We start from the raw sequence: 27,270 nt of genomic DNA, 5'->3' as shown, positions 1-27,270 counted from the left end.
AAAAAAATATTTTAAAAGGAAATTGATATGACGTGAAGTATTGAGCATTATTTTCTTTCAAAGAATTATTTTAGAATTTTTAATTTTTACCCAAACCTTTTCATCTTCCCATGCTTGTTTGCCCATCAGGCAACGATCTCTAGGGTTTTTGGGTCTTCTTCCCACGTGGGGCAACAACATAATGCGTTCAAACTTCAAAATTCAAAGGAGCAAAGGGGACAAATACCTAGTCAAATTTGAATCCCGTAGACTTGCTTTGCAAGCCAACCCTTATTGATAGAGATCTAAGAGGCCAAGTATATACCACATATGCGTTTCTCTCTCTCTCTCTACTATATCTATATCTATAAAAATTATACATTGCTTTCAAGTGATCAACCATTATGGGTTAATAGGCCTTGACTTCCCATATCTTAAGCTCTAGACTATAATATGTAAAAGTTTGTCAAAATTTTAGCAAAACGTGTTCACAAAAGAGGTTTTGAAAATAAATAAATAAACTCTTCATCCCTTTTTTCTCTTACAAATCTCAATTCACTTTTTTACAATATTTAAACGTATCAGGTGAGTCATACATATATAAGACGACCTTTTTGTATATCTATTTTAAATAGTAGACAAAGTAAAAATAGAATTAATTAAGTCACGCAACGAGTTTTAATTTTTTAAGATAGTTATGATATTTAAAATTTTAAGTAGTATACTTTCCCGGAAACAGCTTCGGAGAACTAATGCAAATTCTTGGAGAAAAAAGCATTCATATCAATACCAATCCTTCGTGTATAAAATTCTAAAACCCTAAATCCATGCACGTGCACCAAATGGTCAGCCGAAAGTTCAATGGGTGCGATATGTCTCCTGGAGAAGGTGTAAAAAAGAGGTGTGAAAGCTCAGTGATTTCCAATTCTTTGACCAAATAAATGAAGACCCTCCAACACTGCTAGAGATTACCTAACCATGGGAAGGGCCCTAGGCTGAGGGTAACCTTACATGTATATGATTACGACCCCAGTTTGATAAGCAGATATGCTGCTTCCAGGAAGCACACATCCCCTTTGGCTTAATTTCTCTCTCTCCCAAGGAATAGTCAAGAGTCCGCGTATCCATATCTCTCTTTGACCACCATAATATTGATCACTATATATTCCTTCATAATGGGGTAAAGGTTGCTTGCTGAAGAACAAGCAAGAGATCAGTCATGAGCAGTGCAGAGAGTGATCAAGAATGGCTACAATTCGTAGAAGAAGTGCAGTTGTCTTCTCCGGCCACCAGTTCTGGTGGTGGTGGCGGCGGCAAGCTGAGCCCGGCCACTTCAACTGATCACCTGCTGGGTCCCAAGGGCTGCATATCCAAACCAGTCCGGAGGCGGCCTAGGGCTCCAAGGAGGATTCCTGCCACCCTCCTCACTGCCAACACCACCAACTTCCGAGCCCTGGTGCAGCAGTTCACCGGCCGTCCCACCACACCATTTTCATCCAGGTCCCAGAGGGGGCCTCTCACCTTAAACTTCCAACTCGGAACCCAGCAGTATCTTCACCCTTTCGGGTCCGATTATCACAGCACTGACCACCACCACAGCCACCACCACCGCCACCGCGAGCAGCAGCAGCAATTCTTCCCGGTCAATGGCACAAGTATCACAAGCGACGTCCTGCTGTCGACCATCAGTGACGCCCCGAACTCTCAAGGTAGCCTGATCACCATGGAGAACATTCCTTTAGATGAACTTAGTGTTGATTGTTTCTCCGCTGGATTAAATATGAACGATATTGGTCACTTCTGGTGAGAATATAGAAGAGAAAAAGAATAAGGAGATCGATCGACTAGTTGTTAGACTAAAACTTTCATTGTTATTTATGGCTAATTAGCAACATTAATAATAGTGTAAATTACTTGGAAATATTTTCTTTACTTTGATGAATTAATCCACACCCATATCAATATATATTCTGCATGCATTCATAAACACTAGGGTTTTCCACTGTTCTTTTTCTCTTACAGCTTCTTTCTAAGCTTGAAGAACACGGGTATATCATATATGTTCTAGAATATCAAATGATGTGTTATGATCAAATTCAATGGTGTAGAAGAAGAGATGATGGGGGTGATGCAGACAATAATACGCGGATGATATGTTGGTCAAACACATGGACTGGAATAAGAAAAGAGAGAAGGATAAGAATCACGTGGCGGCCCAGCGAGGGGTCCATTTGGATCAGAGAGGATTCGCTTTACTAGCTCACTCCCCTCCATCTTAACCTAAAAGTTGCTTTTGACTTTCCTTTATTATTATTATTTTAATTATTTATTATTATTATTATTAATTATATATATATATATATTTCCTCCAACTCATTGAATTATTATTCATCCTACGATTCCTTTTAAAGCTATAATTCTCTCTAAGATGGATCACCATTCACACCCTGCAAAGCAATCTCTTACGGAGCTAGGTGTTTGTATTTGTTAAAACTTTTAGAAATCAATTAAGATAGTGTTTATTTATTTTTAATTTAATACTAAATGTAATTCACTTTACGTTAGTTTTTAATCTTTTTTATTTTTATTTATGATTTATTTTTAATTTTTTATTAAATAAAAACAAACAAATGCACAATCTCAATGCAATCTTTATCCTATTAATACTCAATATTTATTAAAAAATAATAATATAAATAATCAATTTAATCCTTAATATTATTAAATTATATTTAGAGTTAAGTTAAATTAAGTTCTAGTTAAATTTAATAGAAAGAACAAACACTTTTGTTATAATATACCAATTCAATTAAGAAACACAAAACTATAAAGGGTTGATTTTTTTATATAATTGGATAGCCATTGACTATATATTAAATACATTTGTTTATTTAATTAATTGCATTAACCTAATTGAAAATTACTAAATTGAAGAGATCCTTGGACCAACTCCAACTAGGTGTAGGTAGGAAGTATGATTAAGAATAAGAATTGTGCTAGTCTATTGCCACGTACACTTGTTGAAATGGATTATTGTATGCTCAAGAATATTGTCTTCCCCTAAGGGCATATATATATATATATATATAAAGATAAATTACAAAAAAATCACAATTAAATTTTTATAATTTGGCCAGATTCTACCAACCATCCGCTTAATGGATTAAATTTTTATAATTGAGTCAGATTCTACCAACCATCCGCTTAATAGATTATGGGGATTAAGTAATCTCGATTTTTAAGATAATAAAGTCAATGTTATGGAATAATAATAATCTTGTTATTTAAGTACATAGACAATTATTTAAATATATTAAATGGGTAAGATAGATTAAATAATTAAATTATTAAATGAGTTATAGGACGTAATAGGATTAGTGGAGGAAGGTGTCGGTGGGAAAGGAAGATCTGCTTTACTAGTTCACTCCCCTCCATCTCAACCTTCAACCTTGAAAGTTGCTTTTGACTTAGCTTTATTATTATTTGTTTTCACCAACTCATTGAATTTTTTAGCCCACGATTCCTTTTAAAAGCTGCCTTTTTTTGCCAAGAAGGTTAGAAGGGTCACTGTAGACCCCCCCGAGGAGCCGGGGAGTTTTTCTTTTTATTATCATTTTTTTTTTTTTTTTTTTTTTTTTTTTTTTTTTTTTGCTGCTTTTCAGGGGACCTCTCAAGTGGGCTGCTTTCAGGCGGCTGAAGGGGACTGATGGTGGGCTACTCTCGGGGCGACCAGATGGGACGTGTAGCAGCAGCCGATGATGGCTTGCTGAGGAAGACACAAACAGAGGAAAGAAAAGGAGGGTCAGGAAAGGGAGTTGCGGGAGGAGCCCGTTCTGCTGAGGGTTGCAACCTAAAAACGCCCAGCTGAGGGAGGGATTTTCAGGTTTGGTTACCATGTTTTTCACGTATATTTTCATTCTTCATGCTTTTCTGTTATCTTTTTTTGTTGATGCTCAGATGATATTTGTTGCTTGGGAGTGAGTACGTTCATATTTTGCTAATGGGTCTTTGCTGAAGTTTAGTTTGCCCTGTTCTGATTTCTGCATGAGATGTTTTGTACCTCTGTTTTACCTTTTATTTGGTGCTCATTTGATTTCATCCACCCTCGTATGAGCTCATTGATCGTTATATGAAATGAGGCTTGTATGGGTTTCTTTTACTCCTACACGTTGTGCTCTATTTTTCTTTTCCATCTTCCCCTGTTTCGGGTATCTAGTCATGGAGTGCATCATTCTCCTATTTCCGTCCATGGGAGCAAAGAGTTACAGAGGATGTATATTCAGTGGTGAATAGGTTATATGTTGCTAGTACTGAATCCCATGCAGGGCAAATATTCTGTCAGGTTGGTGTTCTTGCTTTGACGGGTTCTCTGCATCATGTTGATGAGGACCTCTTTGGGTGGGGGTTATGTGAACGACAAGTCCAATCTGGAGGACTAAATGGTCTACCAGGGAAGCCTCCTGATGACTGTTACTCATGGTGAAGCTATCATGGCTAAATGGCTTCTAAAACTTCAGCCTGTGACTACTTCTCCTTATGTATTATTATCAAACTTGTATGCTACAGATGGGATGTGAGACAGTGTTGCAGAGGCAAGGCTTGAGGTAGAAAGGTTGAAGAAAGAGAAGAAGTTGTCCTTTGCATTGTCACCAGGGCGTTTTTTTTCTTTTAACACTTAAACGTCTTCATTCTCTCTCATGCGTAATACCCACATTTTTCCTTGACTTTTCTCCCACTCAACTATCCTTCCATCCTCTCTCTTATGCATGCAGCCATGTTTTGCTCCCAAACCTATTTAATATGTGGGGACCACATGTTTTGCTCCCAAGTCTCTTAAATATATGGTGGTCCCGGGTGATTTTCTTTTCTTTGCCATCTAACCACTCCTAATAACAAAGCCACAACTTATATTTTAATATTATTACTTATGTCTCCATATTGTAATATCCAACCGAAAATCTCAATTCTAAATCTAATTTTCAAAATCTCAATTTTCATTTCATTCCCAAAATTCAACTTCCACATTTATTTGTTTAGTTACCATTATTATTGTAATTATTACTATTGTTATTGTTATTGTTTTTATTTTATCCATTTATTTATTTTTAAATTCCATTCTCAAATTTTATTTATTTATTTATTTTTAAATTCCATCTTTTAAACAATTTTCATAATTGAAGTTCCAATTTAAAAAAATCCCAATATTCGCATTCATTATTTAATTATTATTTTCGTTTTTATTATTTTTATTTTTATTTATTCATTTATTTATTCTTAAAAATTTCATCTTTAAACAATTCTTCAAAATTCCGATTTTAAATTTAATTCCAATTTTCGAAATTCCAATTTTCATATCAATTTATTTAATCGTTATCACCTTATCCATTTATTTATTTGTTTAAATTTAAAACTTACATTTTTTTAAATAATCCTCCTAATTCAATCTTTAAAATAATCTTTCAAAATTCTAATTTCTAAATTTAAATTCCACTTCCCGAAATTTTAAATTCTCGCATCAATTTATTTAAATCATCCTTATTTTATTTATTTATTTGAAATTCTATCATCAAGCAATTCCTCAAAATCCCGATTTCCAAACTCAATTTCCTAACTTCCGGAATTCTAATTTCCATACGTATTTATTCAACCATTATTTTTGTTATTATTATTATTATTACTATTTATTTATTTATTTAAAATTCTATCCTCAAGCAATTCCTCAAAATCCCATAACTCAATTTCCTAATTTCTGGAATTCCAATTTTCATATTTATTTATTTAATCCTTATTATTTTCATTATTATTATTATTTCATTTGTTTATTCTAAAATTCAATTTTAAACAATTCATTAAAATTTCCGACTTTCAAATTTAATTTCTAATTCCAAATCACATTAATCTATTTAATTATTATTATTTTGATTATTTATTTCAAAACTCCATTTTAAATCAAATTCTCTAAAACTTCTGATTTTCGAATTAAATTCCTAGTCCCAAAAATTCCCCATCTTCCCATTAAATTATTTAATCATTAGTATTTTATTTATTTGTTTCAAAACTCCATTTTAAATCAAAATTCTTTAAAACTTCTGATTTCCGAATTAAATTCCTAATCCTGAAAATTCCCATATTCACATTAAATTAATCACTAATAGTTTGTTTATTTATCTTAAAATTCTATCTTAAACAATTCTTTAAAATTTCTGACTTCTAAATCTAATTTCCAAATTCAAAAATTCCAGCATTCTCATTCATTTATTTAATCATTATTTTCGTCCTTATTATTATTATTCCATTTATTTATTTCAAAATCCCATTTTTTTAAACATTTTTTTTTAATCCCAATTTCTGAACTTAATTTCCGATTTCTAAAATTCTAATTTCTTTCAAGTTTGACATCCTAAAATTCCAACTCTTAAATTTAATTCTCAATATTCCAATTTTCGAATAAATTTCAAAAATCCAACTTTCTCTCAAATAGTTTTAATTCCACTTTGGTTTTCAAATAATCTTATTTTTCTCTTAACTTTATATAAGCATGAATGTCATTTTCATAATTTCAGAACAAATGGAATTTGTGAGATTAATTCGTGCAAGACCAATCGGGCTTTGGTGGGGGCCCCACATACGTGATTTTATGATTGATTGTTTTGTTTGTCACGTGCGATTTATTTATCCTGCTCTCCGACATGCATGCTATTATTTCTTAATTGCGCACTAACCTCTCTCTTGATGGCGCATGGTGGCTCGTCGCCCAGGTACGCACCTACTTTCACTCTGGTAATTGTCCAAGCATATTTTGATTCTCACGTGTGCATGATTTATTCTGGGTACTCATTGATCTACTCGTCCACTGCCATGATTGCTTCATTTTATTAGTAGAGACCCGCCTCTAGGGGCTTAGAGGGGTGCTACGGTCTTTATCGTACCTTCCCGATGAGTAACCTGACCCCCGAACCCGATCCGATTTTTCACAGACCACCTTTTCCAAAACAAGGAGTCACCCTTAGGGTTTTTCTTTCTTATTTTGTTTACCCTTTAAAAATAAAACAAAAATAAGTGGCGACTCCAAATCAATTTTTCTTAATCAATAAAGATCAATTTTTCAAATTAAAATCGAGCTCGCCATCGAGTGGGAAACGCATTGAGCCGAAATGCGGGGTCCACAGTCACCCACATGCAAAGGAATCTCATGGAGTATGAGATTTATTTAAGCTTAATAATTAACTTAGGTCTTGATTGTTTTTATTTTTATTTATTTATTTTTAATTTTTTATTAAAAGTAATTTGCTTTTAGATCAATAGGTTATTTATTTATTTAATTACTTCTTATTGATTTATTATTTATTTTTTAAAATCTTTATTGAATAAAAAAATCAAAATATTTGATTTTTGTTAAATGTTAAATATATATATATATATATATATATATATTCTTTATTTCATAATATTTAATAGAATTAAAATATTTTAAAAAATAATTTAATACTTAACATTATTAAGTACTATTTAGAATTAAATCATAAAAATAAACACCAACTTAGTAAAAATTAAATGATGATTTATTTAGTTATAGTCGTCAAAAAATGTTACTTAATTTAGATGCTGAGTATCTTGAATTTGGCCCCATGGATAGTAAGATACAACGATTCAACAAATAAAATAAAACATAAATATTTATACGCACCTAAAAAGTGAAAGTGTTTAAAGTATGGAAGTAAAGAGGATCACATAGAAATTAATGTTTCCTTGTTATTTATGATAGTTACCAAATTGGCAAATATTGTACAACTAGAGTGTTGAGTCTATATAATTGAATAGCCTTATAGCCATCAACTATAGGTTAATGTAATTGTTTGTTTAATTAATTGCATTAGCCCACCTGAAAATGACTATATATAAAGAGATTTTTGGACCAACTCCAACTAGATTTAGGTCCGACATATAATTAAGAATGAAATTTGAGCTAGTCTACTGCCACATAAGTAGGGCATATTAAGGTAAGAAATAATAAAATATATAGGTTATGTTTAATTTCCAGAAAATTTGAGCTTCGATAAAGGGAAAGAAAATGTGAAAAAAAAATTTAAAATTAATAAGTTATTTTTATATATTTGTGGACCCCGTAATTTTGCTCGATGGGTTCCCACTTAATGGCGAAACTCGCTTTTTATTATTTGAAAATGATTTATTGATTAAGAAAATGACTTGGAGTCATGACTTATTTTTGTTTTATTTTTAAAGGATAAACAAAATAAGAAAAAAAACTCTAAATGTGACTCCTTATTTGGAAAAGTAGGTCTATGAAAAACCGAGTCGGGTCCGAGGGTCAGGTTACTTATTGAGAAGGTATGGTAAAGACCGTAACACCCCTCTAAATCCTTAAAAACGGGTCTCTATTAAATAAAATGAAGCAATCATGACAATCGGTAAGAAAATCAATGGATGCCAAAATGATCACAAATCAAAAGCAAGTCATGATAATGAATAAATGAACAAAGTGAGAGCGAGAGCGTACCTTGACAGCAAGTAATAAAGCGCTATCATGAAACAGAGTTAATACACAATAACAAATACAAAATATATCGCATGCGTGTTAAAGATCAGAACAAAAAAATCAAGTAATATTTATTAGGCATATCAATTAACAATTAGAAGAGAAATCTCATATGTAGGGCCCCCACCTAAGCCCAATTTATCTTGCACGAATTGGTTTCACAAATTTCATTATTTTGGAATTATGAAAATTGTCTCCGTGCTTATTAAAGTAGTGAAAAAATGAAAAAATAATTAAGAATCAAATAAAATCACAAGATGCGTACCTGAATGAAAAATGATAGCATGTTTATTAAAAATTAGGTTTTGGTGAATCAGGATTTTAATGAAGAAAATAAAAATAAAGAAAAAAGAAAATAATGCTAATAATAATAATGGCAAATAAATAAATAAACGAATAACATAAAATAAAACAATAAAATAAATAATTATATGAAAGATGAACGAATAAAAATAATTAAGTTAGTTGAATAAACAAATCAAATAAATGAATTTAAAAGATTTAAAACCATGTGAAAGACAAAGTTTTGAAAATCAAGTTTTGAAACTAAATTGAAAATTGAAGTTTTAAGAATTAAATTGAAAAATTAGAATTTTAGAAAAATAATTCGAAACTGGGAGTCATGAAAATTGGAACTTGGAAATTACTTGAGGATTAAAGTCTGGAAAATTAAATTTGAAAATTTGAAGTTTTAAAAATTAAATTTAAGAATTGAAAATTAGGAAGTTAAATTTGAAAGTGGAAATTTAAAAAAAAATAATAATAATAATACTAATAATAATAAACAAATATGAAAATTGGAACTCTGGAAAATTGGGAATTAAATTTGAAAATTAGAATTTTGGAGGATTATTTAGAGATGAAATTTTAAATAAATGAATAAGTGAATAAATAAATGAATGAAATAATAATAATAATAACGAAATAATAATGATTGGATAAATAATTGCGAAAATTAGAATTTTGGAACTTGGGGATTAAATTTAGAGATTGAAAATTTGAAGAATTATTTAGAGATGAGATTTTAAATAAATAAATAAATGAATAAATAAATGAACGGAATAATAATAATAATAACAAAAATAATAATGATTGGATAAATACTTGCGAAAATTGGAATTTTGGAATTTGGAAATTGAATTTAGAAATTGGAAATTTGAAGAATTATTTAGAGATGAAATTTTAAATAAATGAATAAATAAATGGAATAATAATAATAACGAAAATAATAATGATTGGATAAATACTTGCGAAAATTGAAATTTTGGAATTTGGAAATTGAATTTAGAAATTGAAAATTTGAAGAATTATTTAGAGATGAGATTTTAAATAAATGAATTAGTGAATAAATAAATGAACGAAATAATAATAATAACGAAAATAATAATGATTGGATAAATACTTGCGAAAATTGGAATTTTGGAATTTGGAAATTAAATTTAGAAATTGGAAATTTGAAGAATTATTTGAAAGGAAATGGAGTTTCAAAAAGTTATTTGAAGGTTGCTTTTTTTTTTTTTTTAAATAGATTTGGAATTGTGGAATTTTTGGAAAATTAAATTTAAAAATTTGAATCTTGAAAAATTAAAATTTAAAATTAGAACCTTAGAAAATTGTTTCGAGAATGTAAATTTGGAAAATTAAATAAAATAAATAAAATAATAATAAATAAATAAATAAATAACAAAGTTTAGGAAAATTGGACTTTCGAGAATTAAAGTTTTATAAACTAAACTTTGAAAGTTGAAATATTTGGAAAATTGTTTTGAAAATGGAATTTCGGAAAATTAAATTTCAAAAATTAGAAACTTGAAAAAATTATTTTGAGGATGGAATGTTGGAAAATTAAATTTCGAAAATTGGAAACCCGAAAAATTATTTTAAGGATGGAATGTCGGAAAATTAAATTTCGAAAATTGGAAACTCGAAAAAATATTTTAAAGATGGAATGTCAGAAAATCAAATTTCAAATTATTTTAGGGATGGAACGTCGGAAAATTAAATTTCGAAAACTGGAACGTTAGAGAATTATTTTGATATCAAAATGTGAAAAAGAAATAATGATAAAAAAAAGGGTTATGGTGATGCATAAGTCACACATCTCCTGTACAGTGGCCATAAACCCATTTTTTATCAACTTATTCCATGCACAACTAGAATCCATTTTTCGTAGCCCTTATCCACCACCACCATCAAAACCATTTAAAGTCCCCTAACTAAACTCATTCTACCTACTGCTAACACTCTCAACCCATTCCATGTATTACCAGAGAACACAAACCCATGTTTTACATAAATAAAAAAAACAAACAAACACCACATGCTGCCACCTTTTCACCCAACTGCCGTTCTCACCACCATGCATGCTAAGCTCTTTCATTTGTTTCAAACTTCTCTCCACTCTCCATATTTCAACACCTATATTCCTGTGAACATGGGTGAGAAATGGGTGTATAAAGATAAATGAAGACGTAGGTGGTGACGAGCATGAGTGGAAAATAGGTGTAGTGAGATGGAAGGGGTGAGATTAGGAAGGGTGGTGAATATGAAAGTGGCTACGTGCATGAGATTGGCGTTGAGTATGACCACGAGTAGTGAGAGAAAGTGAGAGGAATGGGTAGTGAGTGAAAAATGGGTATGTGGTGTAGAGAGAGAAAGGAGTATGAAAGGTGGCCATGTTTACATGGCTCCTATGCATGTATGAAGCTTTATGTACGTGGAGAATGGAAGGGAATGGATGGGTGTGAAATGTATGGCGGAAACGGTGATGGAAGGTGATGAGGGGAATGGGTTTGAGAGACATTGGAAGGTGGGTATGAAAATGGGTAGTGGGTATACACGGTGCATGAGTTAGTGAGAGAAAGTGAGAGGAATGAGTAGTGAGTGAAAAATGGGTATGTGGTTACACTCGGCTGACCTAAGTGGACCACACCCTGATCAATCAGATCCTAGATGGCATGTCTCAGAGCAGTGCAGCGATCTGTCTCATGTCCTGGTCCCTGATGATACGCATAGTGTAAATCCATCCTGAACTGAGGCGGAATTGGTTGAGGTGGTGGTCTGGGAGTGAGAGCCGTCAATAATCCAGTCTCTGTAAGCTTCCGAAGAGCCTGGCTCAACGACATGCCTAACTGTGAAAACTGTCTCTGCGTCCTCAAAGCAAAAGGAGCAGAGGTCTGCTGAGCTCTGGGCTTGGGATAAGATGTCGTAGGTCTCACAACAAATTGTGCTACATAGCATGGTTGTGTTGTGGCAGAATATGAGACAAAAGGCCTCTTTATGCCTTGTGCGGTGTGGTGAGGCAGTGCCAATGCAGGAGGCACGTAGGTCTGATCATATGACAGTGAAAGTGCTCGTGGTCTATACTGCACATAAGGTGATAGTGGGTAGTAGAGTCCAGAAATCTGCCTAACTGTCTGATAACATCTAGGAGGTCTCAACCCTATCGAACTGATAGCACTGACATCTCCCGATCTTTGTCCTCCTAAGGGCTTCTTCCCATTCGAATCAGAAAGAGAAGACTCAGACCATAATCCTCTAGCTATGCCCTTTTCTATATTGTACAAGGCCTATATCAAAGATCCAAAATCTGTATGTGGAAATCCCATCAAGTGCCGAGCAAATTGAGGCTGCAAACTCCTCATAATCATGCTAATTTGATCCATCTCAGATGGTCTATCAATGACCTGCGAAATCTTCTTTCTCCAGCGGGGGATAAATGAGGTGACCGACTCCTCTGGCCTTTGTCTCAACGCCTTTAACTTCTTCCTTGATACGTCAATGACAGTATTAAATGCATGCTGTCTCAAGAACTCTTGGGCTAGATCATCCCAAGTCCGACGGTGTGATACATCCAATGAAGCAAACCAACGCTGAGCTGCACCACTCAGGGACATGGGAAAAATCATAATTGTCTTAGCCTCGTCCAATCCATGAGCCCTCATGATCGTACTGTAAAGCCTCAAATGGATGTGGGGGCATCCAATTCCTATGTATCGCTCGATCTTTGGCATCCTAAACTTGGTCGATAAACTGGCCACTAGTGCTCCATCAAAATCCTCCCAAGTAACAGCTCTGTCTGAAGTCCTCAACTACCTCAACCTTTGCTCAAGCCTATCCATACGAGCATGTGGGTCCTCTGAGGTCGGAGTAGGCACAGTGACAGAAGGCGGAGCAACCTCGGTCTGACTATGTAGTGTGAAAGGTATAGCTTGCGGTGCTGACTGACTGGGTGGAGGAGGTGGTGGCACTGTAGGGTCATACTGGGCTCCATCCTGAGGCGAGACCTGCTGCCCATCTATCATTCGGCTGAGGCTAGCTATAGCCTCCTGAATCGAAGCCATGACCATAGCAAACTGGTCAACTGTAACTATTTTTGAATCCATCCCTTTGATCTGATCTCTGGTTTGACTGGTCTAACGTTCTGATCAATCTGCCCCCAACTCTGATCCAATAAGTCGAACCCAGACCGAACGTATCAATACTCCTACAACAGCGAAAATACCAGATAAGATACGAGGTAAAGGAAACTCCATAAGGAATGTCTATCAAATATGTTGAAAGGTAACCCAGAAGCAATCAAACTGATATCCAATCCTGAGCAGGTATATAAGAGATTACTACGAAAGTAAATAAACTTATCACTACCGAACCGGCTCTGAAGGCCCATGGATGCACCCACGTGTTAAGAAAAGAAATCCTGATTGAAATATTTAAGGTTCAACCTACAAGGTCAAGGTGACTCTAAAGAGAAAAGGGGTGGACTTTAAAAGATCCCGACCAGAAGCGATCGTACCCTCCAACGGTACGCAACCCTCTGCACGCTTCTAAAAAGACGGGGCGCTTCCATGCAAGGTGATCATCATCTCCATGCATGCACCACCTCGACATCCCAGGGGGTTTCCTATAGTGAAATCTCTCAAAACTCTCAACATTAAGTGGTCAACTAGAGTGCATAGTGAGCGGTGTGGGTGCATTCAAAAACCCTATGAAGTTAAAACATAAAGATGGAACATATTGGTCGTATAAATATCCATGAAACCTAGCTTCGGGCTATACAGGTCTTCAATGATCGGATTCCAATCAACACTAATGTGTCGGTCTCCTCCACAATGCTCCCAAACATCGATATGGCCCGTTGTTAGACCCTACTTCTAACATCTGGCTCGGTCAGATAAACAAGTACACACAAGGTCTCACACTTGCAAAAGCGAGAGTCGAAATTGAAAAAAATGACCGAAAACCAGAGGATTGGAGGTAAAGAGGATAGGTGTACGACCCACACAGACACGTGACATACAATCACACAGAAAAATGATAGTCATGCAACAGGCAGTCAAGCAGGGTACAAATATATCACTCATGTTCACATACAAGCTATGATAATTAAAATGAATAGTGACAAAGACAACATGCTCAAAGATAATCAAGGTAATGTACAAGTCGATGAATCAACACATCAAGTCGAAAAATGTACAACAATGAGTCTATACATGCGAGGTGAGTAGAACAATCATGACAAAGTTAAAGTCACTATGCTAAGACAGACAAGATAATCAATCAATACAATCAACATGTCAGTATCCCAAACAGACACAATAACTAACCATACATCAAGGATAATGGCATCAAGAGCTCTCAATATGCAATCAACAGTCAGACAAACAGAGGCACAAAGAGAGATAGGTACCTATTGATCGACTAATTAAACGCCACACTTACTTCATCTTAAGTTCAAGCTTGACCCTCTTGTACTTCCCCAGTGGAGTCGCCATTTTGCTCCATTGTCTTCCCTTCTCAAACGGCTATGACCCTCTTTTTTGAAACAAGTCACCCATCAACTGTTATGGCCGCCTGGGACAACTCCTCCATCAGCAACTCTTTTTCACTTTCCGTCCTCCTCTTTGCTACCCAAGGAACAACTCACTTAAATACAACTCCTCATCGCCTATCTTTCTTTATTTTTTAGTCCTATCTAGCTACCTAATGCGGCTCAATGTTGGGGTGGTAAGAGGAAGCGAGGAAGAAGAGAGAAAAAATAATAAACCAAAAAGAGAGGTCCCTCCACCCGAGGGGGTCTACAATATTACTTTAAACTTATTTCACTTGAAAATATATAAATTTTTAATTAATTTTAATTACATATAAGGGAAAAGAAATAGAAAGAGAAATTAGAAGGAAAGTTAAGTGAAAAAAAAATTTAAAATTAATAAATTATTTTTATATACTAGTTTAAACTGATTTAACTCTATTTTATAAATATGAAATAATTTAAAAATATATTATTTTCTTATTAATTTGAATTATATTTGAATTTCTTTCATATTAAATATTATTTTCTTTCATATTTTTCATGGTAAATCCAAAAATAAGAAACTAATTTCTTTTAGTATGTTTTTTTTTCTTTTCTTAATACTTTTCGAGAATCAAGTAAAAATTTTCATATTACAACTAAATATGAAACTAATGTTAAAATGGTGCGAATCGTGGTGAACTCAGCCCAGCATTCACTTAATGGGTTGTTAAGAGAGGCCCATGTTAAGCATGCTTTCCGTCAACTTTGATGAATCAATGTACAACGGAACACTGCAGTCTTGCAAAGGAGAAAGGAGTAGTAGTCAGAAGGGATGCAGTTGGATGTGTTAAAGGCCCAAGCATATGGTAAATATACTAATTCAAGGATTAATAGGTACAATTTTTTTCCCATATCCCACATGGTGAATTTTTCTTGGCAAAATTTTAAACCTACGATGGAATGGGGCTTGATTGATCACTTAATCGACACCTTAACTAAATCATTTTCTAAATTCATATTTTTCGGGAACCAAATATAATTAAATCAATGACACCTTAGCTAAAATTCATATTATTTTTAAGTCTCATTGTATCAAAATTATCACCCTTAATTATCATATGATTAAATTATTTATTAACTTCGCTTAATTCCTTTATTGAGGGTATTAATTTGATGATAAAAAATGCACATTTTGGAGAGACGATAAACCTTTAAATTTAAATTAGGGTTAAATTGAAAACAGCAGACCTCAAAAACGGTGCGTTTTGAAACAAACCGAACCGACGGCTTCGAGGAGGAAAGTCTCTCAGGGAAGATGTCATGGCATCAACACTGTGTTTCAGTCCACAGCAACCCATCTCTCACAATCTCTTGGAACAAGAAAGCTTTCAATCTTAGAGCATCTCTTTTCGATCATCCTCTTGCAAGCAGGATCATGGTTACAAGTAAATTCATTTCTCTGATTTCTTAAACTTCTATCTATTATTCATGGATTTATGGATATATTATATGCAATTTTTATTTTTATTTTTGTAAATTTTCTGATCTGGGCTTGTTTGGAATCGGTTCTCAATGCACAATATGAAGTGGGAGTTGTTTGATTGTTGTTGTTATGGTAAAATTTTGGGAAGTTTGGTTCTCTTTTATCTGGGTTTTCCTCCAATTCTTTTTGTAATTATCTTCTGGGACTGTTTGGTTCCCCTGAAAACATAAGAAAAAAAAAAAGAAGAGAGACTAGAGCTTAGTTTTTATAACACTAAATTGAATCCCTGCTTGAACCCATCATGGTTATTCAAATTTTCATTATAAAAAGCGTACGATGGATTCTTTGTGGAGACAATATGGCGGGTTTTAGGAAATAAAGGAGTGTCATTCAAATACATTTGATTAAGGAAATGGATGATGGTGCAATAATTAGCCCTGGAAAATTGAAAAGAGTGATAAGTGATCGTCCATTTACAAAAACAATACATTAAGGATTTGTGCGGAGTCCTTAATTCTTCTCTTTATGTGTTGGTTTTGGATGAGCTTACTAGGCATGTGATGTTATGAGTCTAGTTGATAAAACTTAAGGTTTAATTTCAAATGAATTGTGAAGAGAGGATTTACAATTTAGATGTTTTGAGCTAAGCCGGAGTGCAAGACTAAGATGAAAACTATAAATATGATTTGTTTAAATTTTTGTTAGAAATGGGATATCATGAGAATTGGTTTTTGTTTACAATTCTGGCCCTGGTAGAGAAAAGACTCTAGAAAATTTAGAGGGTGATTGGTTTGGGGTAGGGTTACAAGCCTAAGCAAGATGTTGATTAGGCATTAGGTGGCTGAGGATTCTCGGCCAGGCTCTTCTAGGCAACTGGTTGCAGAGATACACGACCAAGAGGGTTCATTTGTGGCTGAGGGTGGTGAGTAGCAAATACTGGGAGGAGGTAGAAAGGTGGACTTGGAAGGAGGGGTGGGACTCTGACTCCTCCCAAATCATCTTGTGGAAAAATATTGGATAAGTATGACAAGAGCCTGCTTGCAGAGAAGCTTTCTGAAAGTTACTTTACTAAATCCATTTGCTTTGGCCAAGCCGAAGAAGTAAAAGTGCTTCAGCATTGCAAGGAGGGAGGTATGGAGCAGGAAGATAAAATCTCTGGTTGCTAACAGGACTGTGTTTCCCCTCTAAAATCCTTCTTGGTGGGTCTTGTATGAGGATCTTGATTGTGGCAATTACAACTCTCTGCTTAGTTTGATTGCAATTTGGTGGGGTTGTTTAAACCAACAATCTTCACAGCAGCTAATAGCAAAATTTTATTTTGATTAAAAAACTAGATCGTTTTTTGACAATCAGGTACATATGGAATGGTGTAATTTTTCAAGGCAAGAAGTATTTTGCTCCTTAATTATAGAAAGAACTGTTCGGGCAACAGAGAGTGATTGTAATAACTTTGAGGATGGTAGGAATGAAACATTAATCAGAAGGAAAATTTATAAGCATAAGGTGGATGTTGTCTTCTAAGCCATGTAATCAACTAAACTGGTGGTTTCTTTAGTAGGGATAGAAGAAGTAGCTTCGTTCATAATCTTCCTCTACTCTGCAGATTGTTTTACATCTCTTTTTGGAGCTTTTCTTCTTGTTTTAATCAGATTTTGGATATTCTGGAAGGATGCCTTATCCTTCTTGATCCTTGCCAATTAATAAAAGTGATTGGTTTGTTTCTGATGGAAAAAGGAAGTAGCTTTGTCATTAGAGAATGAACTGGACTGCACATTTGGGCTCACTCTGTGGGTTGGAAAGGCTTTGTCATTAGCTTATGGAAGTTCTTCCCTAAGAAATGGCCTCATTGTAGCCAGTGAGTCTGGTTGGGAACTGGTTTGTTCAGTGATGAAAGAGGCTTTTATGCCAGTCTCGGACAATTCCTTGCATTTTACATTATTACTAGGAACCCATAGGAGTTATAATACAGAAACTCTGACATTTTCTCGTTCTTATGGGTAAACTAATCCGGATGCTGACTTCCTAGCAAATTCGGTAACTCAACTAATCTAGGCAGCAGTTGGGAAATTATCAAAAGGATCTCAAGGTCAATTGATAGCTGATCAGAGCGGCCTTGCTCAGGATCTCAGTTTCCAAAAAGATTGTGATGCTCAGGAAGTCAAGAGAGATGGAAGGAGGTGGAAAGAAGAAACTAGAAGATGAAGAGAAAAAAAGACCACTTCCAGAACTATGTTTGGCTTCTCCTAGAGCAGAAAGGGAAAAACTGTTCTTAGCACTGTAAGACGTAAGATAAAATATGCACAAATGACCATCCATGATGAGTGAGCATATGGGAACCATTTGTTTGTGTGAATGAACTTAGTGTTCTCTTGGTTGCATTTAGAATCAGAATGTAAGATAAGGTGTCATCTTCCATCAGGACACATTCGTTGCAGTACATCTCATCCCTAATTGCTTCATTATATTAGCAGATGCCTGGTATAGAAACTGGATCAGTTTATTGTGTTTTACATAGCCATTAAAAATGGTGGAAAAATCTTGGACTTTGTTGATTGATTCTGGAAACTAAGTGGCTACAAATGCCTTGTAAAACATGAAGAACTGATTCAATTTCCATTGATTGCTCAAATGCCTATCATTTCAAAACCATATAGAATTTTCATCTTAGAGTTTACTAATTACTAAATTCGTGCATATTGAGCTGCAGATTTATCATATGCTACCAGCAAAAGTAGTCTGCAGGAGGAGTTCTCAAAATTCGGCCAGATAGTTGAAGGTACACATCCTGTGTTGATTTGCCCATCATCCATCAAAGGCCTTACTGAATAAATTAGGTTTCTACATTCAATTCAGACCTTGCTCGTCTTTTTAACTGCTTGTACCATCTTTGATTCTCTGGCAGTTGACGTTGTCAAAGACAAAGCTGCAAAGAGGCCAAGAGGCTACGCATTCATCCAATATACCTCTCAAGATCATGCCATGCTTGCCCTAGAAAATATGGATCACAAGGTTCAACCTTCTCATTTTCCTTTGGTTTTCCTCCCCACATGCATTTACTTTCTTCCCAAGGCTTATCTTATTTTCTGTATCAGTATTTGGATGGCAGGGTGGTCTGCGTGGAACTCGCAAAACCTGGGAAAAATGATTTTGGTAGATACCCTAGAACCTGCGGACCACCCAGCAAGAAGGAAGACGAGACGAGAGAGTGACTGGGTATGCAGCAAAGATACTTCCATTTGCAGTGGATTCCTTCATCCTCATCAAAGAGAGAAGCTTGGCGTGTAAATACCAGTACTACTACATTCCTACCTGCAAGGTGCTGAGCTGAAAGGATTCCTCCAAACCAAATCAATTTTTTGCATGCCCATGTTTCAAATTGCTCAAATTCCAAGCTTGAGGCACAGCCCATCACCACTTCTTTTGGATCAAAGGCTTGATTTTCTTACATTTTGGTTTATCTTGAAAAAATATGAAAGAAAATCAAATTAAATTTAGTTAGAAATTTGTATATTATTAAATTATTAAATATTAATATAAAAATGAAATAAATAAATAAAATGAGTTGACAGAAACATATAAAATAATTTTTAAATTTTAAATTCTATTTTTCTATATTTTCTATATTTATTTTTTGTTTTATCCGTTTATATTTTTTCTGGAATTTTTCAAGAACCATCCATAAAAAAGAAAATTTTAAATAATATTTCTATTCCTAACATGTTGTGAAAAGAAATTAAAATGTTGATGCATTGTATATTATTAATATTTTATTATTTAGTAAGGTTTTATACAAAATTTTAATATTTTTTAATTAAATTTTTTCATCTTTTTAATTTTTTTTTAAAATTACAATCGATATTAGGTAAAATTGAGCCAACCATTGATATTTTCACCGGAAAGTTTGAAAATCGAAATCAGTAGTTAAAACGATGTCGTTTTGGAGTGAGAAAACTTTCAGACGCGCGCTGTCGGCAGTTGCAGCCAAGGGACGTCGTTTTCCTCGAAAAATGTGGGCGCCTTCAAAAAGGTAAGCGTGCGGAATAATGAATGGTAAGACCCATTTTCTTATCGACTGACCGCAATTCAAGAAACCTGCGTATTATTAATTTTATTTTAAATTAAATGCATGAAATTAATATTCTAAAATAATCAAATTATTATTTAAGTGAAGTTGGATAAAATTATTGCCGACACATTTATTATTTTATTTATTTCAAATTATTTTTTTTTCATCCCTATTTGGTTGAAGAAAATGGAGAAAAATTTAGACCAACCATTTTTAAAAATAGTTATGGGTTGATGATAGTTTTTAAAAATTGTTCTTACAAAAAATAAAAGTATAATTGAAAATCTAAAATATTTTTAATCAATTTTTAATATTTTTAAAATAATTTTTTTATTTTTTAATATATATTTAATCATCAATATATATTGTTTGTATAATTATTTTTTAAAATAATTTTTAAAAAATAAATAAAAATAATTAAAAAATATTATCTCAAAAATTATAAAGAAAATAAAAAAATATTTTTTGATTGCAAAACGGATATTCTATTTTTTTCCCTTATTTAAAAATAGTTACCAAACATATTTTTAAAATTTATTTAAAAATAATTTAAAATTTTGTATAACATATTTGATGAATTTTAAAATAAAATCATTTTTTAATAATTTATTTTAAAAATAAGGCGATTTCCTATAAACAATTTCAAATGTTTTTTAAAATAAAAACTTATATGAAAACGGTTTTTGAAAATGATTTTTGAAGTTTTAGAACATGTTTGATAAATTTTAAAATAAAATATTTTTTTTGAGAATTTACTTTAATTGCAAATGTCTTTTAAAAGGGAAAATTTTGTTTGTAAAATTTATTTTTAAAAATTGTTTTCAAGATATGAGGTGAAAGTGGCCCAAGACCCAAAATTTCAAAGATGCGAGACTTAAAGGGTCATGGGAATTGATATTTTCAAGACAGATAAAGAATGGAGACACTTCATGATTGTTCCTTTTTCCAACGCCATATGTCTCTTTCTTCACCAATTTTCTTGAATGTTGAAATCTATCAGATCAGTCTTTCTCCACAATTCATCGAAAAATGAAAAAATAAATTAAAATATAAATAGCAAACAGAATAAAATATGATCACAATTCTTGATCATCCATTACGTTTGGTTCCCAAAATTTTGGGAAAAAAATTGAAAAATTAAAAAATAAATTTAAAATTAGTAAATTATTTTTATATATTTTAAAATTTGTTACTTTTTTAAATAATTTTAAAATGTCTCAATTTATATTTATTTATTTAAAAATAAACATTTTTAAACTTATTAAAACGATTTTAAAAGCATTTAAATAAAAAAATCAAATTATTTTAAAATTCAAAAATTTCTCCAAAATATTTGTTTCGTAATTTTTTGACTAATTTTATTTTAATTATTAAATTTGTTGAAACTTATATTTATAATATCTCGTATCAAAATTAATTTAATTTAAAACTTATATTTTATTAAATTTTTAGATATTTTAGACCAACAATCCTAATTACTTTTCTTTTGTTCAAATTTTACTTTCTCTAGATCTTCAAATGTCTTATTTAAATTGAAAAGTCCAATTCTTTTACATTTTTCATCTTAAATATTTTTGGCTGATTTATTTTTAAAAAATATTTTCCAAAATTTGAAGTAGTCATCTATAGGATGATGAAATTTTGTAAGCTATTTAACCCCACTTGTTGGAAGTTGACCTATTATTTTGAATTTAAAAATGATTTTTCCTCCCAATGTGGTCCAATTCAATTCAGCCCGTCCAAATCAAATCTTTGGGCCGTGCCCGTCCAATTCACTAAATAGGAAATAATTTTATAAAAAGTAATATTATTATTATTTCCGTATTAAATTATTTCTTTCAGTTAATTTTTTTAATACATTTTTTATTTAGGAATTCTTTATCAAACTTATAAAAAAGAAAAAGAAAAAAAAAAAAAGCATGAGTGTGATTTGAGAAGTAATTAATCTAAATGTGATGGTGAGATTTTTTTAGCCACGTGGCATGTAATGCCAAGTCATACGAAAGTCATTTTTAGCCACGTGGCATGTAGGTGCCCCGCCCTGCCCGTACAAAACAGGTTAATCATTTTTCTCGTCCCTGTGCGCGCTGCGGGAACCATAGGAGAAAAGGAAGCAGCTTTCAGAGGGGGAGAAAATGGCGAAGAGTGAGGAGAACGGAAAACCGGTTCGTGTGTATGCTGATGGCATATACGATCTCTTCCATTTCGGCCATGCCCGCTCTCTTGAGCAAGCCAAGAAACTGTGACTCTCCCTTATTTTTTTATTTTTTTATTTTTAATTTAAATTTTCTTTTGTAATTTCTTTTTCTAGTTCCATTTTTTTTCGGAATTCATGTATGTATGACTTGTTTCTTCATAAACCTAGAAAGAGGAACAACATGTGGCGTGATTCTAGGCTCTGTTTGCCTTGAAATTGAGTGATTGTACGTTATCTTGGTGGAGTTTTGAGCAAGGGTGTTAATTGGGAAAGGACTAGGAAGTTTGCAATTTTATATGTTTTGGAGAAAAAACCCTAGAAAGAAAATTCGCCTCTAAATGCTAACTATGTGAAGAGAACTAGAGATTGATATAGATCATGTGATAATTCATGGGTGTCGTTTTTCTTTCCCATGAATATGTTGTAGCCTTTTTGTATGCCATTTTGCTCTTTTTGTTGATTTTTTTTTCCATTCTTTGTGAGACTATGCGTTTTGAGATGAGGTGATGATATTGTCCTAAGATCTTCATTAATATATCTAGAAAGCAGCCAAACAGGTTTTTGTTTTCTTTATTCTTTTTGGGGTTTTATGGTTATGGAATTGTCTGTGATTTGATTTTATTGAGTTTATCAATTTATTCTGGATGCATGAAATATAGGTTTCCAAACACATATCTGCTTGTTGGTTGCTGCAATGATGAAGTCACTCACAAATACAAGGGCAAAACTGTTATGACCGGCTCTGAGCGCTATGAATCTCTTCGCCATTGCAGGTTGGTTTATGTGTATATAAGTCTGTGTTCTGGTTTATGAAGAATTCTGCAGTTGTGCTGTATTAGCTGGGAAAAAAAATATTTTCTATTGAAAAAATTAAAAGATTATGTGGCAATTGATAGGGAAAAGGCATTTTTGGGATGATGTTGGTAGTTTGTTTTGAAATTTAGTTAGAACTGACGGACCATGTGAAATTAATGAAGTCTTCAGTTGCAATTTTTGTTCCGTATCTGTCGCTGAGTAACTCAGCGGAAATGGTAATAGGTGCTTTTGATTTGTTGGTAAAACTTTTGAACGTTACAATTTGCTTCGTGAGTGCATATAATAAATTACTTTGAATTTCTTATTTGGAATGCACTGAATGGTTATCTATTTGATGCAGGTGGGTCGATGAGGTTATTCCTGATGCACCATGGGTGCTCACACAAGAGTTCATTGACAAACATGAGATTGATTATGTCGCACACGACTCTCTTCCGTAAGGTTAATCAGCCCAAATAAACTACTTTCAATTGATTTGTAGTAAGATCTTATAGGATGTTCAAATGTTGGAAATTTCTCCTTGGTTCTCTTTTGTTTGGAATTGTAATTTTAGGAAAAAAGGACTTCCGCCAATGTCAGTACATAGGTATGATCAGAATAAAGTCACTGCTAAAGGCATTTTTGGAAACTATATGAAATCATATTTAGACTTTGCAGTTCATAGCTTCGGAGTAAATTTATCTTGTTCCTATCAGAAATAGGAAAAAACAAAGGAATTCAGTTTCTCTTGTTTGCATCTCCAATGACTTTATCTGTATTCCTTAAAACTTGTTTAAAATTATGACATTTTATAATTGGCTTAAAAACCTGATTTCCATCTTGTCGTTTTCTATCAGATTCTTGGCCGTTTCAGAGATGATTCCATCTGCCTGTTACGTATTGAACTTATGCACACAAATTTTGTAGATAGAAAATTTGTTTTTCCTATGTAGTTTCCAAGTACCCAATTTTTCTTTCCTATGGAATTATTTTATTTTGTGTCAACTTGAGTGTATTCTTAAATATGTTAATTGCTCTTATCTACTCTAAAATTTCAGTTATGCTGATGCAAGTGGAGCTGGAAAAGATGTCTATGAATTTGTAAGTTGGAATGACACCCTAATTTTGTATAAATGCTTTTAATACAACTTGGAATTTTTTTTTAAAACTTACCTTTAGTTAGTCTTTATGAATATGTCTTGACCAAACTTGATAAAGTATTTTCCCATCCTCGTGGGTGGGAATGTAAATCAAGTTCCACTTTCTAATTGGAGCCATATATTTCATTAAATAACAGGCCATTTTGTCTTTACTACCCCACTTCAGTGCTACTTCCTTTTGGCTTGCAACTTGATCCATATAAGTCCCTTTCGATTAGTGATGACAGGACCCCTCTTCATGGTGCATTACCCCACATCTCATCTGGTTTTCTCTCATCTTATCACCAATTGGTGCTATGTCCAACTTCCCTTGGATGTGACAAATTTGGTATTTTGTCTTTTCCTTCTGCTATCTTATGCAGAATATTCTGTTTGAGCTACAAAATTTTGTGGATATGTTTTTTCTGGACTGCAAATAATTTCCTACCGTAGAGCATCATTGGTTTTAATTTAAGATGTATGCCACATAAATCTCTATCTCAGGTTAAGTCCATTGGAAAGTTTAAGGAAACAAAACGTACAGATGGGATCTCTACATCAGATATAATAATGAGGATTGTTAAAGATTATAACCAGTATGTGATGCGTAACTTGGACCGTGGATATACAAGAAAGGATCTTGGTGTTAGCTATGTGAAGGCATGGTTTTTCATATTTGATCCTCATAATTTATTCCTTTTAAACATTATTCGAGATCCTGTTTGACTTCTTATTTGCTCGACTCTGATTTTGTCTCTTTTATCAGGAAAAGAGGCTGAGGGTGAACATGGGATTAAAAAAGCTGCACGAGAAAGTGAAGAAGCATCAAGAAAAAGTGGGAGAAAAGGTATGTTTGTTTTCATACCAAAAGAACTTGAACTTACATCATGGATTTTTATAAAAATATATCATTATCTCTGTCTTCTTAGTACATCAAATATGATATCTTAACTTTACACCCTTGATGGTAATATTTGATTTGTAGTCATGGTCCTCACAGGAGTCAAACCCTAATCATGCTTCATCAGAGACTATATTGTGTGCCCTATAAGCTTCATTTTAAAGTCCCATGCTCATGAAATTTATTTTGGCACCTGTCTGAAAAGAATTCATGAGATTAAAACTTCACAGCTTACAGGGGCTTGATGATCATCTGTATTCACCATCAAAATTTTGTGCTGACCAGCCTCTATTCATGGGTTTAAGAAATGCCCCTTCCAAAAGTTCCCTAACATGAAGATTAATGGACTTTCCCCAATAAATTGTACTTGTGAAGTAATCAATTTAGTAAACTTAAAATTTTTTCTTTCTGCATTTGGTTTGCTTGTACTTGCCTAATGGAAGTTGATGGCTGAAATATAGTCACTTTTTTCAAGAAATATGGAGCTTCTCAAATTATTTATTACTTTGTTCAATTCAAGTAAGAGCCCAATTCAAAAAATTTTCAATGATGATGAACTCTTTGGGTTCTATTATGTTCATGTGGCATCATATTTCACATTTAATTATGTACCAGGAAGGCCCTATGGTCCTTCCCCGAATGGATATTTCCTTTTGATGGTAATGTGGCACATAATCAACTTGAAATAAGTAATATTTCTAGTTAAGTATTTCTTCTGCACCTAAATGGCATATTATTGAATTGCTAACCAAAAGTTGCAATGCTATCACTCATTAGTTCCTGATTCAGAATATGACAACCAGCTGGTAGTTAAATTAAGTGATGGCCTATGGAAACTTCATGGGTATGTTTCTCGGCTGTGAATGTTTCAGATACAAATAGTAGCCAAAACTGCTGGTATGCATAGAAATGAATGGGTGGAGAATGCTGATCGATTTGTTGCTGGATTTCTTGAGATGTTTGAAGAAAGTTGCCACAAAATGGTGAGCTCTTCTCTCTCTCTCTCTCTCACACACACACATGCACACTCAAAACATAGGTGCTTCTGTGAACTGGTGTCCTTTGACTTCCACATTCATAGATTGTGGTTTTTTGCATTTGATCATACATTTTTGTGCTTTTATTCAGGGAACGGCCATTAGAGATAGAATTCAGGAGCAACTAAAGAGGCAGCAGTTAAGAGGGCTCCTATATGACAAAGAGGATGATGATGACGACGACAATGATGATTACTTCTATGATGACAGCACCGAAGAAGAAGAATACTACGAGAATGAAGATGAAAAATAAGCTTGGGCTCTAATACTTGTTCATGGTCTTAATATAAAAATAATTTAGGTGCACAATCAATAGAGTTTAGTATTGCAGAGATAGGGTGTTGACTTAGTTTGCAAAAAAAAAACACAGCTTGAAGTTTGAGTTCTGACTTCTTTATACAATAAATAATGTATTCTCCTGTTATTGTCCAAGATAGGAACTTGCCGGTTGAATCATGTTTAGTGAAAGATGTTTATGGAAAATTAAAAAAACCAGCCCAGCCGCTGTGTGTCAATGGAGGTTGATCAGATTTACTTTGTCAAACATAGATGTTATGTTTCAATTTGTTAACCCTAGAACACTATATTTTTCACTCTCTGATGTCTTTGAGGCCATTCGACCATCTGATCCCTTTGGTTTTGCTTGCCTTCCTGATCAGCACTCTTTTCATTTTATATTGCTAAATCTCTTATATTGTCAAGTGTTTTCAGGGATTATTCAGCTATAATGGTAACTTTTATGGAATGATTGATTGGAGATGCCACCAAGGTCTACAAAAAAAAAAACAAAAACAAAAAAGGCAGTTTGCAGGCAAGGATGGTAGTGCTTAGGGTCCAAGGATTAGCATATATTTATGCAAAAGAAAGTGAAGAGTTCTGCAATCATATCAGTAAAGTTACAGAGACCCCATCACTAATATTCCAACACTGGCATGCTTGTGGATATGGACACCCACCTCAAACAAAACACGTCCAATCTAAAAGCAAATTTTGGTCTCCCACCAAGCACCAACACTTCATCTAAACACATAATGGATGATAGATCAGATAATGAGTAACCCATTTGAAATCTAGGGCAATGGGGATCAGGGACGTGTTGTCATTGGGGGCAATACTTGGATAATAGTCACACCATGGAGATTGTCACGTGTCCCAACAGAGTTCTTCATGAGCTTCTCCGAAATTCAACAAAGATTTTCGAACCGTGAGGAATTGAAGTTTTTGAGTTGGGGTTAATCAAACTTCCAGGTCTTGTTGCCCAAAGGCTGCCATCCGATAAATTCTTTTACTACCCTCCACAGACTTGGAGTCGTAGTGGCTTC

At 33.4% G+C, this 27,270-nt stretch overlaps 3 protein-coding genes across 4 annotated transcripts; all 3 read left to right on the top strand.

Annotated features, from left to right (window-relative positions):
• Positions 1-1,198: 1,198 nt before the first annotated feature.
• On the top strand, positions 1,199-1,786 carry LOC100855161 (uncharacterized). Its single transcript, XM_003631197.4, has one exon. The coding sequence runs from the start codon at positions 1,199-1,201 to the stop codon at positions 1,784-1,786; it is 588 nt and encodes a 195-aa protein (XP_003631245.1).
• A 13,724-nt stretch (positions 1,787-15,510) lies between these two features.
• On the top strand, positions 15,511-19,315 carry LOC100254274 (organelle RRM domain-containing protein 6, chloroplastic). Its single transcript, XM_002274947.5, has 4 exons — positions 15,511-15,775; positions 18,521-18,589; positions 18,716-18,822; positions 18,906-19,315. Exons 1-4 carry the CDS (start codon positions 15,646-15,648, stop codon positions 19,020-19,022), a joined length of 423 nt encoding a protein of 140 aa, XP_002274983.1. The 5' UTR covers positions 15,511-15,645; the 3' UTR covers positions 19,023-19,315.
• Positions 19,316-21,939: 2,624 nt separating this feature from the next.
• Positions 21,940-26,492, top strand: LOC100245839 (choline-phosphate cytidylyltransferase 1). Of its 2 annotated transcripts, XM_003631199.3 has the most exons (8): positions 21,940-22,121; positions 22,736-22,849; positions 23,233-23,328; positions 23,930-23,972; positions 24,515-24,670; positions 24,777-24,857; positions 25,784-25,894; positions 26,040-26,492. In XM_003631199.3, exons 1-8 carry the CDS (start codon positions 22,015-22,017, stop codon positions 26,199-26,201), a joined length of 870 nt encoding a protein of 289 aa, XP_003631247.1. In that variant the 5' UTR covers positions 21,940-22,014; the 3' UTR covers positions 26,202-26,492. The 2 variants fall into 2 exon arrangements, with proteins under 2 accessions (XP_003631247.1, XP_003631248.1); XM_003631200.3 differs by lacking the exon at positions 24,515-24,670 and having other exon boundaries at positions 21,951-22,121.
• The last annotated feature ends 778 nt before the right edge of the window (positions 26,493-27,270 follow it).

Source organism: Vitis vinifera, chromosome 1, assembly GCF_030704535.1.
Source record: "Vitis vinifera cultivar Pinot Noir 40024 chromosome 1, ASM3070453v1".
Classification (NCBI taxonomy): Eukaryota; Viridiplantae; Streptophyta; class Magnoliopsida; order Vitales; family Vitaceae; genus Vitis; species Vitis vinifera.
This window is presented reverse-complemented; position numbering and strand designations above follow the sequence as displayed.